Source organism: Trachurus japonicus, chromosome 3, assembly GCF_045865225.1.
Source record: "Trachurus japonicus isolate A0001 chromosome 3, Traja_1.0".
Lineage (NCBI taxonomy): Eukaryota > Metazoa > Chordata > Actinopteri > Carangiformes > Carangidae > Trachurus > Trachurus japonicus.
The window spans coordinates 19,995,234-20,012,479 of record NC_140909.1 but is presented as its reverse complement, the minus strand read 5'-3'; the positions used below and the strand labels follow the sequence as shown (position 1 = coordinate 20,012,479).

The 17,246-nt window shown below is 39.7% G+C and overlaps 1 protein-coding gene across 1 annotated transcript; it reads right to left on the bottom strand.

The window, feature by feature from the left end:
* Positions 1–3,596: 3,596 nt before the first annotated feature.
* On the bottom strand, positions 3,597–16,784 carry LOC146989904 (retinoblastoma-like protein 2). Its single transcript, XM_085765769.1, has 14 exons — positions 16,650–16,784; positions 10,154–10,276; positions 9,620–9,723; positions 9,014–9,117; positions 8,749–8,886; positions 8,381–8,545; positions 6,625–6,673; positions 6,375–6,475; positions 6,061–6,237; positions 5,489–5,560; positions 5,333–5,390; positions 4,463–4,623; positions 4,133–4,300; positions 3,597–4,044 (listed from the first exon to the last, which is right to left on the bottom strand). The coding sequence occupies exons 2-14, from the start codon at positions 10,225–10,227 to the stop codon at positions 3,820–3,822; spliced, it is 1,596 nt and encodes a 531-aa protein (XP_085621895.1). The 5' UTR covers positions 10,228–10,276; positions 16,650–16,784; the 3' UTR covers positions 3,597–3,819.
* Between the last annotated feature and the right edge of the window lie 462 nt (positions 16,785–17,246).

Genomic DNA, 17,246 nt, shown 5'->3' with positions numbered 1-17,246 from the left:
GTTATAGAGGTGATTGTATCAAAGTGACCCCAATGCGATGGTCATAAATTGCTTGCTTTATGGGGAGGTGCGATATCCTTGTTTCATAGATACAAAACTGAATGAGAGTGCAGAGTCAGGTAAGGTAAAATGGAAAAATAGTCTTCATGCACAAGTCTGTGAATAATATTTTCTCGTAAAAACAAGACAGTTCTGGTGAAATTGGTTATTTCTCTTACTTTGAGAAGAGTTTGGGATGAGGTGTTGATGGCACTCAGCTGGAATTCTCTGTTGGTTCGTCCTTGTCTTTATCTGTTGTTGCATTTGTTTCCTCCGCAGGCGCCTCCTTGGTGGAGGTGGCCGTCTTTGGCCTTTCCTCAGGCTTTTCAGAAGGATCCATTGCTGTGGTCCCCCGGCTTGTGTTACAACCCATGATTTGGCAAAATCTACAGAGTCTGCAGTGCAGTCTTCAGTTGATGGGAGCCAAGAGGGGTATAAGGTGTTAAAACACCAGTCAAAACCTTAAAAAGCGTGTGAGTGTTTTGGGCTTAGGTGCCTTTGTTCTCTATGACAACACTGAGACCGCCCTCTGAGTCAGGGCACCTGATTGTTGGTTTTATTTTACGAGCCATTGTCTGCTGGTCCTGCCACCTTTTTGTAATGACTTCCTAAGCAACACTGGTTGAGAATTAACTCAGTAGCATGCCAAAACATAGTTAATGATAAACACTGAAAGGGATTGTGTGTCAGTTACAGGGCAGCCATGGTAACCACCTTTCCCACAATGGATGTGCTGGTATTTTCTGTTCTCATTCAGTCAGAGGAATTCATTTATCATCAGTCAGCTTGAGTCAGCAGATTTTTATTTACAGGCTTAATGAGTCTTAACGTACAGGAAATGGGAAACAAAACACTAGGTCAGATACACAGCTTTGTACGAGGATGGAATCACTGAGATGTAATCAAAAAAATGTATTATTAATGTTGTGCCCTTTCCTGATTGGTCTGTACTGCTGCTCTGTTGGGTAAAAACAAGCCTATAAATAAATACTTTCATAAGGGAGAAAGTGCCCACTTCAATTTCTTTATGCTGCAGCCTTTTGGTAATTCCAGCAGTTTTGACAAATGTATTAAAAATGAAAAACTGAAATATCACATTGACATAAAACATTGTTGAAATTCAGCATTTCTCTCGATTGTCTCTGAGATGTTTCTACAACTTGACTGAAGTCCACCTGTGGTCAGTCCAGCTGATTGGACATGATGTGGAAAGACACACACAGCAGTCTCACAGCTGTCAGTGTTTTACCAGAGCAAAAACCGAACCATGAGGGGGAACAGGACTGTATCAAGGCACTGATCAAGGGAAGGCCATAAAAAACCATTCACATTCTGTCCATAATTCTTAAATGGTGAATGATTGGAATAACAATGACTCTAACCAGATCTTGGCAGGAGGGATGACAAAGAAGTCAATGGCCCCTCCGCCTGAGCTGCTTAAACTTCAAAGTCAGTGCAAATTCAGCAGACACCAAAGAACAGTCTGTGTGCTGACAGAGAATGATTCTATTAGGAATATTAGACGGGATGCAGAGACTGTATGTAACCAGGACATTTTAAAGCAGAAGTAAGTGATATATTTGTGTTAATATAAGTCTTAAATAGTTATATCTTCCGACAGCAATCACTTACATAGAGTGTGTGGACTGAAACACAGGTCTGTCAGTCACTCTGCTCTGCTCTGAGTCGAGGAGAAAACATTTATCGTATCCTACAGTTTTTATCCAATGAGGAGAGAGAACGGCATGAAGGGCTGTGTGTGCAGCCAAGGGACGCCGTGAATGTGGCGACGTAGGGACGAGGACTGTTATGGTGCGTTCAAGGAAACTCGTATTTTTCCGACCGTGAAGTCGTACCAGTTCGATCTGGTACGAGTTCACCGGTCGGAAGTTACGAGTGGCCGTTATAGTGACTTTCACCGGTAAAACAGGTCGGAAAAACACGAGTGGGTTGCCTGGAACGCTACAAAGTCGTAAGTTGTGACTTGAAGCTGTAATTTACGATTTCAAAAGCCTGCCTGGAACGCAGCATTAGCGAAAACGACCGGACCACTTACTTCTGCTTTAAGTAAATGTTCAAGATTACTGAGCTAAAGGAAAAAACACTTAGGACAATAATGAACGCACACGCACACGCACACGCACACGCACACACACACACACACACACACACACACAAATGGACACAATTGTGGCACCTTTGTTTCCCACAGCCATTTAAGAGCTTCTTGTACCTTTCTGCTGGTAGTTTCTGCCAATTTTTCTGCTCTTTTAACTTTGCTAGTCCCCTTTGCAATGACAGACATCAACTCTGTCCAAAGGTTTTCGCTCAGGACAATCCATCTTCTCTTTTTCAACCCTTTTGTCCTGCTCCATGCTTTTGGCCTTTGTTTTGCTTACTGTAAAGACCTGAGACTTTTGCCTCAGACCTACTTTTCTGACACCGGGTGACACCTTTCACTCAAAAATGTCTTGGTAATCTTGTGATTTCATCATTCTTTTGATACATTCGCTGTCTCCAGGACCAAAGGCAGCAAAGCAGCCGCACAGCATGATGTAGCCTACTATGTTTTACTCTAGGAGGTGTGTTCTTTTCCATTTAGGGAGACCAGCTATGGCTGTTTTTCCCACAATCCGCAGCGACCTTAACAAACATATCTCACTGACTTGCCTCTTAGTGTCATATTCTTTCTTTTTTATGCAAGAAAACCATCATTCATTACAAAATTCAAGCCACAAGAAGATTGCAAATTTAGCTAAACTTATAGTTTTTATTTTGTTGAAATTCATCAAAAGGAGACCAACATTTTGTACATTTTGTTTGTATTATTTCTTGATGCAATGTTATGCAATTAATTAGTTTGGTCTCTCAAGATATTATAGTTACTACGTATATCACAAAGAAACACTAGTTCATTTGCATCAGTTTCTGAAGATATTGGGAATTATGGTATGCACTTTAAATTCTAAGGACAATAATATACACTTTAATACATTTCCTCTGTAAATGTTTTGACTGACAAGCTCTGGCTGACTCCAATTATGGGATGTAAAGATATTATTCTAACATCTTTTTTAGTTTCACAAACCTTTCTGAATAATTTTTAATGCTAGCAGTCTTTCTTTTCTTTTTTTTTTCTTCAAACACGTAAGCAAAATAGGGCACATGTTTGTTTGTAAATGACATAAGCAAGTTATAATATAGAACAAAACTGCAAATACATGGAAATCAAAAGCATAATCATTACATTCTTCTGTGAGTTTCACTACCTCAGCATCTTTAAAATATATAAACATAAAAAAATACAGGATTACAGAATACAATCTGGAAAAACAAGCTTGGTCCACACTATCAGCTGTTTTAACTGCACCCCTCTCTCAGTTATTGTTATTGCCTTTATTTACCTGCAGAAAGTCAGTTGAGCCCTTTACAGCTACATGTCCCACTTCACATTCACACAGCACCACACACCTCCAGCTGAGAGCTGCCCTCTACCGCCACCATCTTTTACCATTGGCCAATGAGCTGGAGGTTAAGTGCCTTAGTCAGGGACACCTAGACCACATTGTTGGTGTCAAGAACAGTATAGAGCAAAAAAAGAAAAAAGCTCAATTTTAGCACAGGCTGCAGACAGCAGTTTGAGCTGACAAGGAACTTGACCCTAAGGAAGTCTGAACAGATAGGAAGACAAAGCTGCTCTGTGCTCTCCCTCTGACTCCTGACACCGTTGTTACGGTTGCAGAAACAGGAGCAGAGAGAGACTTTATGCTCCTCTCTGCTCTAGTGTAGTTTAGCCTTTGTAACTGGAGAGGACTGGTCCTGTCTCCTTGTTGTGGCACGATCGTTCGCCACGTTCCTCAGTCTCCTCTGCCAGGCCGACTGATCGTCCAGACGAGGCCTTTTGGCCGAGGGACCGTCCTCTCCCTCCTCATCCAGAGACACCACGTACCTTCGTCTGTTGGGTGACCTGCCTGTCTTGACCATGTTGTTGATCTCACGCAGACGCTGTTAAAAACAGAAAGAAAATCTTCATTCTCCATCATACACGGAGCTATGTCATTTCAAGATAACACAAACATGTCCACAGACGGACCTCCGGAGGACTTGAGTTGAAATAGTAGCACAGGCCGGTGGGCTGAGTGGGGGAGAGGTTTTCAGGTTTGTACGGTGAAATGAAGAAGTTGGGGCTGCTGCTCAGCTGGTGTCTCTGAGGAGATGCTTTCCACTGTAGGGGGTATGGGGACAGAGGAGGAGTATCACCCTGCATAAAAGTTACACAAACACATGTTAGAAAATCCTGTCGTATCCAAATCAGAGATAAATAAAGTATCACAGTATTTTACAGCATTTGTGACCTCAGCTTGTTACCCTCTCTCGTTCTATTTACTCAGTAAAACCCAACCAGCTGAAATGGTTCACTTACCCCACAGGTCGGGGCAAACTGCTTGACAAAGTGCTGCATCTTTGTCGTGTAGACCTGGTTGTAAAAGTAGATAAGATTGCCCCTCTGCTCCTGAGGGGATCCTGGATAATGCGTTGATGGTGAGTCGGGAGTGGGGATACTGTTACTGTGGTGTCCATTATCTGTAATATTCAACAAAATAAATCACTCCTAATCTTGAAATTACATCATCTTTTCTTACATTACTGATATCATGCAGGAGATACGGTGTGAATTATTGTGGTTACTTTGTGGGTCTCATTTTGCCATTACGTAGCTCCCCAGCTACATAATTCTTGACTTATGGCCGACTATAGATTTTGCTGTGGAAGATAAGCTAAAGGTAACATGGTGGTGACACAGACATAGGAAAATTAGCATTTTTAATCTGCGTACCAAGAAATATGCACACAATGCCAGTGAGGGAAGCTATTGATTTACAGCAGGCTTTGCTGATGTTTATGAGGCAATTTGTGCTTTAATCATGAGTTTAATTAATCAACTTGTTTTCCTGTGGCTGTGAAAGATGAAGTGTTTCATTTGGGCAAACAGGGCGGATCTATGTCACTGCAATAATAAAAAAAATCACAACAAGTATAATCTGTTCACAAATTAGAATGATTTATACTCTTATTAGAAATCTCAAGTAAAAAACATCTGACAGTTCAATAAACAGGCACAATTATATTATTATTAATTATATAGATGAATTAATATACTGTATGTTCTCTGTCCCATATGTATTTATTGCCTCATGAGAACCATGTTGACTGCTTTATGTCAGAGTAGTAGGTGCTGATGCCCTTCCTCATGCATTGGTCTTTTTTTATTATTATTTAAAGGGAGTCTTACTGTTGTTTTCAGTGATAGAATTTTCTGCGTCTCCTGAAATCAACACATTTTTGCAAACCTGAGGACAGAAACAGTCATGTTCATACAACACAGCCTCAGGGGTTGATCCACTTGTGTACTACAGAGATTGCAGGAATAATCTTATAACAAACTTACACTTTTACCAGCATGTGGCCGTGACTTGTAGCATTTCATTATGTGCTTAAAGGGTATCTCCACCTTGGTGATCTGTAAAAGCAATGCAAATAAGCACAAGTTAGGTAATTCATTGTTTGCCTTGAAATGAATGAAACGATAGCTGCTAATTAATAGTGTTAACAAGTCTATGAGTGCTAGGAAAATGCCCATTAATACCAATAAAAAACATGATTAATAATAGTCACATTATGTCATTGATCAGCAGTGAACACTCCACTTCCAGAATAAATAGAAGAGGATGGCATTGGCATTTGGCTGCTCTCCCTATTCTGACAGTCAAGACATTAATACATCAACATTATTGAGTCATCACTGGAAAAAATATGCGTTAGGTACATGAGAATGTGAAGTTACTGAATGATATCTTTCGTCGTATAATAGCTCAAATTGATCTTGAAAACTCGGGTGTTTGGTTCTGTTTTTTTTAAACAGTTATCATCCTCAGATTAGCCTCATACACTAGCATGTTTACCAAATCAATTATTGATCATTAGAAATGCTAAGCCCTCCACAGATAAATCCAAACCCACCTTAGCAGTAATGTAGATGGCACACATGAGCATTTGGTCCAGGTGACGGTCCACCATGAGGTGGGTGCAGTGGACCAGAGAGTGCTCAAAACAGGTCCAGACTTTCAGCCGCAGCTCATCAGAAATGTCCAGTGTGGTACACAACTCTTTCAGCCGCCTGGACATCAACCTGTAAACCTGGGGCAAAAAGAAAACAGCATCAGCACAATAAACTGATCATGATAAACACATTATTGTGACTGTATTTTGGAACAATATAACAGAATATCGGTTTATACACTAACAGACCATTCTGGTGTTGTGGATCAACAGACCTTGCGAACAAACAGATGGAAGGAGTTTCCCTTGGGCCTGTTCACAGCTGATGGGGAGCGTTGTTGGCTGCTGCTGGCAGAACGACCAGCTCTGACATCCACTGGCAAAAACAGAGGTCATTAGTCAATCAATATTCAAAATACTTTCATCAATTTATATTTAAGGAATGTAATACATCAAGAAACGTGTGTTAAAAATTAAAGAATTACAACTAATGAAAGAGGAGACTTAATTAACACAGTTTAATACCTCCTGGTTGGTTTGCGTCAGAATTCTCCAGCCATGAAGGAGACATCACCTATATGACACAAAACCCAGGTTAAAGCCATGAATGTGTAAACTACTGCTACTACTACTGCCATTCCCTGATGGTGAGCCTTAGTTCATGCACAGTGAAACCCTTACAGAAGTTCAGAATATGATCAGCCTAAAAGCTCACATGTCTCTCTGATACTCATTGACCTCGATGGCCTTACAAATCAAATTCAGCTCAGTGTTGCTTGCCCTCATAGTGACTTGTAGGTCTGCACCCATCTACATGTACTTGAACTCAACTAAATAAGCTTATACTCTTTCAAGGAATGTCACCTACTACTGACTTTCGTGAGCACAAGGCAGTCTCAGTCAGGAACAGTCCACAGGGACCACAAGCCAGAGTAGTCCAGACTGATGTCACTGCCGGTCCCCTGATAGTGGAGCAAACTACCAAATGCGATCAAAGCAGAGGTTTTCCTCTGTATCTTCACTCCGTCTCCTGAGAGTACCTCCCCTCCTACAGTAACACCTCTCAACCCTAACGTACCTGACAAGCACTTACTATGCACTTTCAGTGCACTTCTACACCAGGGCCCATATTCAAAGAATCCTAAGGCTAGAAGTAGCTCAAGAAAAACCTTAGAATTTCCCCTTAAAGTTAAAAGTAGGACGTTCTAAAGATAAAGGTTATTCACAAAGTATCTTAGCCCTTAAGAGAGCTCCTAAGGTGACAAATTGTTAAGAGGAGGAGGAGGACTTTTAAGAGGCCTAAAAGAAGGAAATGGCAGAAAGACAGAGACATCAGCGAAATATTCTCCAAACACTGAATGACAGCGATTCAATTAAACTCTACATATTAGACTGTGCAGGGATTATGTTTGTGGTTGACCTCCCACCGCGAAATACTGCAATAACAGCAGAAATGAAGGTAATCGCACCATTATAATATTTAACTGGAAAAATGCACTGATGCAGCAGTGATGACTTTCAAAACCCTCTGTCAGCACAGTGATCAATTACAGCGCGTAGCTACTGTAGCTGTAGGCCCACAAACGGACGACGATACATTAATTTGCTGTGCTGTGTTCCAGTCTGCCTCTTGGCTTTTGCTGTAACTCCGGAGTTTCCCTCTCAAATCAGTATGCGAAATGACCAGGATGGCGATTAAACATAAGCAAATACATATCTTATAACTATCGGCATGTACTGTAAACACATGTCTGTATGTTCAAACAATTTGCAGCTTCTTTTAAACAATTTATTGAACTTTGTTAAGTTGTTGATGACATAAAATTATTTTCTTAATAACTAAGTTCTGTGATCGGTGAATTTCACTGTCCATTCACCACTATGAGTGCATTTTGTTTGTTTTTCCCTCCTTTCTAGCAAAGGGGTCAACCACACCTCCTAACTAAGATAAAAGTTTCTGTCCCCTCCTTACTCAGAGTTGCTCTCAGAAACTTCCTAAATCACTTTTAGTCTAAGATTCCTTGCTAGGGGGCCCTAATCTTCTTGTACTTTGTCCTTGCTTTGGATAAACCATGTGCCAAATAAGTGAATGCGAATTTTAAAAAAAATATATGTGAGCACTTGATAATGGTCGTACTGTTAGAAGGAAAGAAAAGAAGTATCATATCATATTTATAGTTCAATCTTACACAGAAAGTAGTGTCACCTTGAGAGAACATTGAGTATAATCTTAAATAACCCCCTGATGCCAGGTGTAGAGTGTTTGTGTGCTCTTGCCAACCTGTTGGCAGGTAGGCAGACAGCCCTCGTTGGCTTGGATTTCCTCCCACAGCGGTGAGTTGCTGGTCCAGGCCAAGCTCTCCAGAACTTTGTCCTCTGCTTGGGCAAGGTGTAAGACAACAGCACGATGCAGCCCCGCATCAGCACGCAGCACCAGCTCAATCACCTGGCACAGCACAGCACAGAAACTGTCAGACTAACAGGAGACATACTGTAGCTGACATTTATTTCTGTTGCTAATTCAAATCCCAAACCAGATGTTAAACTGTCTGCAAAAAGGTGTGGGACTGCCACACTTGACTCTTTGAACATGTACACAGAGGTACTATGCAAACTGTATACATACAATGTACAAGCTGTGAAACTTACCCTCCAGAAGTGGTACGGTGCCACGTTTAAGATGTGAAGGAGCAGAGGGAAATCAACATGTAGCCGGCTTGAGCATATGCTGATCTCCAGACAACAGGCCACCAGACAGCACTGGATCAGATCAGCATCCAAGATTTCCTGCAACAAACACATGCACATCACAGGTGTAACACTGAGTGACAAGTGCCAGTTGTGGAAATAAAACCTTGATGGTCAGACTGAAAAGCAGTTAAAAAATGTGACCACAGGAGGGCAGTATACTCACTGAGATGCCACTGACGCCCAGTCTGTTCCTCTCCTGACTGACCAGGTTCTCCAGAATCTTGTAATACCAGGCTGCTGCCACATAGCAACACTTCAGTGACATCTCTGTGAACAGTATTACATGGATTAGAAGTGAGGTGTGTCGGCAACAAGGGTTTAACTTCTCGGTTTTATCCCTGTTATCAGGAAGAGTGTGCCCTCTAATCATGAGGGGGTTTAAGGATCTGTAGGTGGGACAGCTTTTTCCTGCCTTACTCATAGAAACATTGTTGAAGTGAATATCCTGGTCATGATGATATGATTTGTTGGCTATAGACCCTTTCAGAGAGTATAAACAAAGACAGGTGTGGCTCATTAGAAAACGCTCTTCTACACTAAATGGAATGGAGCCTTAATTAGTATCCTTGGTAACACCTGTATTTGTTTATACTCTCTGAAAAGGTCAATAAACAAATAATCCTGTGATGACCATTGTCCTAAATCCTCCAGAAATACTGAACATGAGTAACGCAGTTTTCATACACTGGAATTAAGACTTTCTTTTTAACATTTACGTGCCTTTTCCCTACTCCCATTGATAAGCCATAGAGTTATCCTCATACTGTACCTTTCGCCTCATTTTCTCCATTTCTGCAGTGGTGGAGATAAAACATTTGTAGCATACGTTTCAGTCTCGCCTTAATTGCCTCGGTTGGATCTCTGGAGCAGGACCTGGATCAAAAGGAACCAGAGAAGGAATTGGACCACGTTTTTAAAAGAATGTACTTGAGTCGTTGTTTGGGAAAGTAAATAAAAGGCCACAATCTGCAACATAAAAAACTCAAAGAATGCAACGAAACCTCAAACCTCAGACCTCGACATTAAGTTTGCACATAATGAAACAGTCCGTTGTCTCTATCCAACCCCGCCCTTTGAACCCTTCACTAGTGACACCAGATGTTAAAAACCGTGAGTGGCCCCTGCGAAGATAAGTGACTAAACCTAGCAGCATTATTATAAAGGGTTTTAGTAAGGGTTAGGTGGAGGGTTTATGCAGTAAGACAGAGGCAGTGTTGTCAACAAGCACAGTCTCACATGGAGCCTCTGTCTCACACAAAATGGTCTATGTATGATAATACTGTACAAAGGCTGTGGCACCAACCTTAACACATTGATCAGCCGTTCACTTGGGCCAAACCTTGAATTCTGTGCGTTGCCCTGAGGCTTGGTTGCCATGGTGACCTTCACCCTCACCCAGGATTGGAGCCAGAGTAGGAATGGGCACCTAGATAAGAAACACCAAAAGACAGTCAGGGTAAAACACTGCAGGCAAGGATGATGGGTGACCAACACAAGTCATAATACAACTATGATATGAACTGTTTTGTTTTCATTCAGTCTAATACCACTTTAGGGCCTATTGAAAACAGTCACACACTGAGAAACTGCCTCTAGAAACGGTGTCTGGCACCAAAACCACAGACTGTAAAAGACACAAACTTTGTGTCTGTGACATCGCTTACAGTTTTCTGTGCAGCCTTCCAGCTTGACATCATTTTTCTTCATTTTCCCCAGTGCTAGATGAAATACCAATCTTGCGTCTGTACTTTAAATATGAACCTACAGCCAGGACACCGTTAGCTTAGCTCGATTTAGCATTAACACTAAAAAAAGCTAGCCGGGGTGGCTCCAAAACCTTCTAAATTACTGTGAAATGTAGCTCGTTTTCATTGACACACAAAAATTAATGTACAAAACCAAATACCATCATCTAAACCACCACTACCAACTATAAGAAATAATTAGAACACGCAGTCCCCCGCACAACCACAACTTCTGTTTGTTTTTTTTTACATGTGAGTTTGCAAACTGAACAAAGGTGTAAGTTTAAAGGTCCTAGCAGGTGTACTTTTTGACTTCATACAAAGCTACACAAGCTGCCTTCTCTCATCATCTTTATTCACATATAGAAAAGGTATTAAAATCATTAAAATATTTGTAATTTCATATGTGAAATGGGACACCCTGAGAAGCTCAAGAGCTTTTAAAAGGGGCCCAGACACAAAAATGACAGGAATACATACACAGGAAGGAGACATACAAATAGACATACAGTACAGTACACATAACCGCATAATACATTTTGCGTGAAATGAACCCAAAATATATTCCAAACACTCACACTCCGATCCTCACATTCTCACGCCACAGGGTAATCTACATTTCCACTCACACACTCATACAACCCATAACCGCCCCCCCCCCAAAGGAAAAGAAAAGAAAAGAAAGGAGAGAAAAAAAAAGAAGAACTCCTAATCCTAACAAGTACCAAGTAGCCTGGTCAACATCAGTCATCATAATTGTAAACATGAGAAAATTACATCACTATCATGCATATTTCAGCAGCAGTTGCCTCTTCAGTCTCTTTTTGAAAACAAGTGCAGTTGAAGATGTTTGTAGGTCTTTGTCAAGATAATTCCATAACTGCGGACCTTTACAAACAATACTGAAACTAGTACATTTGAGTTTCCGTTTTCTACCCTTAATATGATACTTTTTCCTAGTCTGATAGGCATGTGATGGAGAGGAAATTGGAATAAGGTCACAAAGTCTGTCATTAAGCATATTGACAACAGAATACATGGTGCAGACATTATGAAAAATGTTGAGTTCAGTAACTTTTAGAAGACCATATTGATGAAAGAGTGGATCAGAGGAGGCATCAAATTTGGACCAAGATATAATACGTATAATTTTCTTCTGTAAAATCAGCAATTTGCCCAGATAACTGGGAAATGTATTGCTCCAAATTATATTGCAGTAAGTAAGATGGGGTTCAAATAATGATCGATATAATGTTAGAAGTGCTTCATTAGGTAAGAAGTGCCTCAGTTTGCAAAATAGTCCAACATATTTTGATAGTTTTTTTGTTAACTCATCAATATGGCTCCCAAAATTTACGAATTCATCCATATGAACCCCCAGGAATCTAGTGGACGGCACTCTCTCAATAGGGCTGCCATTTATTTCTATTTTGACATGCCCGATGTTACTCCGATTTCTATTCGAACGAAAAATAATAAAGTTTGTCTTTTTTATATTTAAGGATAGTTTATTGCATTTTAACCATACATCAACTTTAATTAATTCGTCATTTAGGATCCTTTCCAGGTCATTAGAAGAAAGAATTAAATAATTTATATATATTATAAAGAGAAGCGGTCCCAATATAGATCCTTGGGGGACACCATAATCCATTGTTTGATATTTAGACTTATAATTGTATAACGACATATTGTTTCCTTCCATACATATAACTTCTAAACCAGTTGAGTGCAATGCCTCTAATGCCATAGTACTGTAATTTATTTAACATAATTTCAAAATCAACAGTGTCGAACGCCTTCGACAAGTCAAGGAAGACTCCAATGCCACACTCACCTTTTTCTATTGTATCATTGACTTTTTCTAAGAGATCAAGGATCGCCATTGCTGTGGTACTCTTTTTTTCTAAAGCCATACTGTGATGGGACCAGGATTTTGAATTTTTCTATGAAGTCGCTCAGTCTACTATATACAACCCTCTCTAAAACCTTAGATAGTACAGGCAATATGGATATAGGTCGATAATTATGGAAGTTGTTTTTATCCCCCGACTTAAATACCGGTACAATTCTAGCGATTTTTGCCATGTTGGGTACAATCCCACTGAGTAGGGAGAGGTTGATAAAGTAGACAAGCGGCTCCAAAATTTCATTTATGATTGCTTTAAGAATTTTACTTGAGATGTTATCTACACCAGCAGTGTGAGATGTTTTCAATTTCATAGTGATTCTATGCACCTCATCTCCATCGGTTGGCCTTAGAAAAATTGAGTTTAGGTAATTTCCTTGGAGGTAATGTCTAAATGTGATATTATGTGGTTGTCTAATGTTTTGAGAAAGATTTTTTCCAACAGAAATAAAATGATTGTTGAATTCATTGGCGAGGTTGTCATTCTCAGTGGCCTTTTCCGTTATTCTGGAGTTTTCCTTGTTAGCATGAGGGATCACAGATTCTTTATGCTTTCGACAGAGGATTTCATTAAGTACCTGCCAGAATTTCTTCTGGTCACCCCGGTGAACTTTAATAAGTTCAGTGTAGTACCTTTGTTTACTCATGCTTATTTCTGTACTTTGAATATATTTCTTTGTTCACATTAGTAGGGGTTCTGTTTTTATGCAAACCTTAACTCAAGTCAACTCTACTTTTCCATACAGTGTTGTACATAGTGAAGTAAAACAAGAAAATGTAAAACAAATCAATAAAAATAAGTAGGCTAAAAGTAAACCAATGGTTAGCCTATAACATTTCTACAAATTAAGATAAAATGTCTTTAACTTACTTTTTAAAAAAAACACAGATTGAGCTTTTCATTGTACTGTAAAGCTATCCCCCTGCTAGATAGCTATATTGAGTGTAAAGAAGTAAAAAGTTTTTCAATATTCTAATTAAAACCAACAAGAAAGTGAGGTACATATTTCCCAAAATGCCCAAATGTTCCTTTCTGGTCTGGGTCTGGAGTTTGACTTCATTTTATTGTACAGTATATACTAGAAAATGTAAAAATACAGAACAAAACAAACAGGGACTACAGCTTGACCAATGAAGTTAATTATTCAGTCATTTAGTATCGACTGCAGACTGAGCTGTCATGTTGAGCATGCGCCTCTTAAATTCTTTGTAATGATTTTATTCCTCTTGCCATGCACATTTTTATTGGTCAAACATGTGCAACTTATGTACTTATTCACTCATTCAACGGATCTTTGACAACACTGTACCCTTGGCATCCTATTCTATCTATTTATTTACCTTATCTGTTATATGTATTATTGTGTGTACTCGTACTGTGTTTTTCGTGGACTGTGCAAGCTGCTGAAATCAATTGCCCCTGGTGGGATTAATAAAGTTGTTTGAAGTTTGAAGTTGAAGTTGAAGTTGAATAAAGGAATATTTCAGATGCCGAAGGAAAATGTGTTTCTGCGAGAAGCAATGAGCATAATTAAACAAAGACTAAGCCTGCTGTGACGGTGCACGTTCCAGTGAGGAGTCAGCAACCGCATTACCAGGACTTGGCAAACAAAATATCAGGACTGAACTGGATGAGTCTTTGCGTGAGCTTCCATTTTGGGAGTTTTTGTACCAGACTGTATCATGTAAAAAAAAAAAAAAGATTGGCGGTGATGTCGCCATGGAGGTCAAGAGTCATCTCTAAGACTCTGGCAGTGTTACCACGGGCTGTTTTTCACAGAGTTATAGGCCTGTTGTTACAGTTACTGAAGCATAAGATCTTAGCACTCCTCCCTCTGGTTGAGGCCCTTGCTCTACTTCAGCCATTTCAATAATACGTGTATGTGTGTGTGTGTGTGTGTGTGTGTGTTCTCTTGCTCACTCTCCGGCCTGAATGGAAACTCTGTTCCTCTAATGATTCCCACATGTGCCGTTTATCATCTGGGTAACTGTCCTCACGGAGGCAGACAGACCTCCATCTACAGTTTCTGCAGACGCCATGTGGTGATAGGTGTGTGTGTTTGAGAGAGAGAGATATAGACAATGTGTAGAAACACTGTAGAGTGATTGTGTCTTTGTAGTTTTGGCCACTGTTACAGAGCTACAGAATGGTATTGTGGCAAATGATATTTCCTTTGTCATCACTTGTTCAGATTTTTTAAAATTAAAACAAAATATATTTTCAAATGAAGGAATCTGCCTTTCTGTTATCCTCTGTCTTTAGGAGATGGTGGAAAAGTTACAGTCAGTCTAGCCATCTAGTTAAAGTAACTAACCTTTCTCACTGTAAACACCATGTTCCAGTCCACACACACAGGTTGGTATTCCATCTAAAAACACACTTCAGGAATTAGCATTTTAGCCCAGGGAAAACATGGCCTCAGACCTGAAACACTGATCCCCTACAACCTTTTCACTGAACAGATTATTTTATGTCTGACTGCAAGTGATTTCATTATTAAATTATCAGAAATATCATTTTATGTATCATCATATTTTCTTGTTCAATCAGTTTGTCAGTTGTGTTATGAAAGAAAATACACTGCTCAAAAAAATAAAGGGAATACTTAAACAACACATTGTAACTCCAAGTATATCACACCTGTGTGAAATCAACCTGGGATGATAATTTTGATTTACATTGATCATTTTTATGTTATTTTGTTCTCAACACACTCTACTATATATTGAATAACGATTTTAAACTGCAATATTTCATTAATTGAGATCTAAGATGTGTTGTTTAAGTGTTCCCTTTATTTTTTTGAGCAGTGTAGAAGACATTATCTGAACAAGACCTAAATATACTCAGAATAGCTGAAAGTCCTCACAGAACAGGCAGCTGGCATAATGTTTGCTATTATTATGTCTTACTCAAGCAGTTAATCAGTTATCAAAATAGTTGATATGCCCTCTAACATCTGCAAGAGAAAGGTTCAATCCTGCATCATTTGTTAAGCTTGAAACATTTCCAAGATAATAACTTATTTATCAATCTATATACATCTGTAAATGGCATTATTTGATGATCATTATTGATCATAATTGCAGCTCATTTATTTATATCCCTTTATCTTATCATTACACGTAATTTCAGCTGTTGGTCGCTTTTTTTTTCTACTACAAGATTCAAATACGTCTTTTAAAGCAGCACTGGCACATTTATAAAAGAAACCTTTAACAGACTTATCTCACTTCAAATAAGCTGCTTTTCAATCTGGAGAGGCAACAAGTGTCTGATCTGTCAACAGCCCCGGCCACGTAGAGGGAAAACTGCAGGTTCTAGAAAGACTCGCACTGTACTAATCCTCTCTTCCACAGCTGCAGACATTTCTTTATAGTCAGACACCAACTAAAACCCAGAAACAGGAACTTGAGAGTATCAGTTCAGTTTGCGCACAGCTCCTCGTACACATGAATCATACTGTGGCCTGTTCTAGGCCCTACAATGCCCTGAAGTGTTTATCTTCCGTTGACACCAGATCAATCTGCCATTAGAAAGCAGGCAACAAAATATAGGACAAAAAAAAGTGATAAAATTAACATTAACATTTCTTTGTCTAACTGGCCCAAATCTGTTACGCTTCATTAACTATATATCTCTATATTTTGTCTTAGATAAAGCAGCTTGTCACTGCTTGCTTGTTTGGTATTGTTGTTTGACTGGAAATGTCACAAACCACATAGCCTATACATTTAAATGATGCATAATTCAGGGCAAATTTGTTTGGGTCACACCCATTTCCTGTTTCCTTCAGAGTGGCCTTTACTGACAGGAGTTAAATCAAACTAGGCCTTACTTTCACTTTCAGACACGTGGTAAGCAAGTGACCAAATAAAATGGATTTGTTTTTGATTTCAATCATCAATAAAGCTTTATTGTTCAGTGCATCAAGTCCTTGCTATACAGTCAAGTTTTTCAAACAGTCACTTTACTCACAGTGGAACGTCAAGCAACAAAAGTCAGTGATGTCAGAGTTGCTTTTTTGTTTGGAGCTGTCAGCTGACATTAAATGGCTCTTGTGCTTTATCTGTCACTTCATTGATGCTAAGCTTTTTGACTTCTTGTAGCGTTAGAGAACAGAACTCATAAACAGGTCACTTACCAGTTATGGTGAGGTTTCAGAAAGCCAGACTAAAAGTCTTCTGGTCTAAGACTCTCCCCCCAGTGTGTTGCTGTGATGTCCGGCTGTAGCAGTGCAGAGTTGCAGCATGGTTCAGTGCAAGCAACCTGCTGCTCTGCAGACTGAGGAAGTTCAGCCCATTGGCCTCAGTCAGCAGACAAGCCCCGACTTGTCATCTGTGTCTGGTTGCTATGATAAGCACTAAGAAGCAGCGTGGTGACTTACACTAAGAGCCACCCAGAGGATGAATGGAGGACTTACAGTAGAGAGGACAGACTTGTTAACCCTTTGTTTTAGCTTTTTAAACTGCTCATGTACTGACACTGTATCTCTCAAGCACAAGCTCACAGTATCAAACCAGTGTCATTACAAAAAAAAAACAGAAGGGTAAGGGTTATTTTAACAGATGCTTTATCCAGGACTGAAACAAGAAGCTGCCAAATTACTGTGCAAACAATGTGTTAACATTAACCACTGATGGGACTCTAGGCACACTGTAGAGTCAGGGGAGGACCAACATATGCCAAGAAAGAGGTTGTTCATGTAGTTGATGTGCAGTTGCAATGGCACTAAAAGAAC

Bases quoted from the DNA above. Each gene is read 5' to 3' on its own strand.
- LOC146989904 (XM_085765769.1), bottom strand. From the start codon at position 10,227: ATGGCAACCAAGCCTCAGGGCAACGCACAGAATTCAAGGTTTGGCCCA. The intron at 9,724-10,153 runs GTTGGTGCCACA...CTTTTGATCCAG, and splicing joins CGGCTGATCAATGTGTTAAG to GTCCTGCTCCAGAGATCCAA. The intron at 5,561-6,060 runs GTGGGTTTGGAT...TTGCTTTTACAG, and splicing joins CCATCTACATTACTGCTAAG to ATCACCAAGGTGGAGATACC.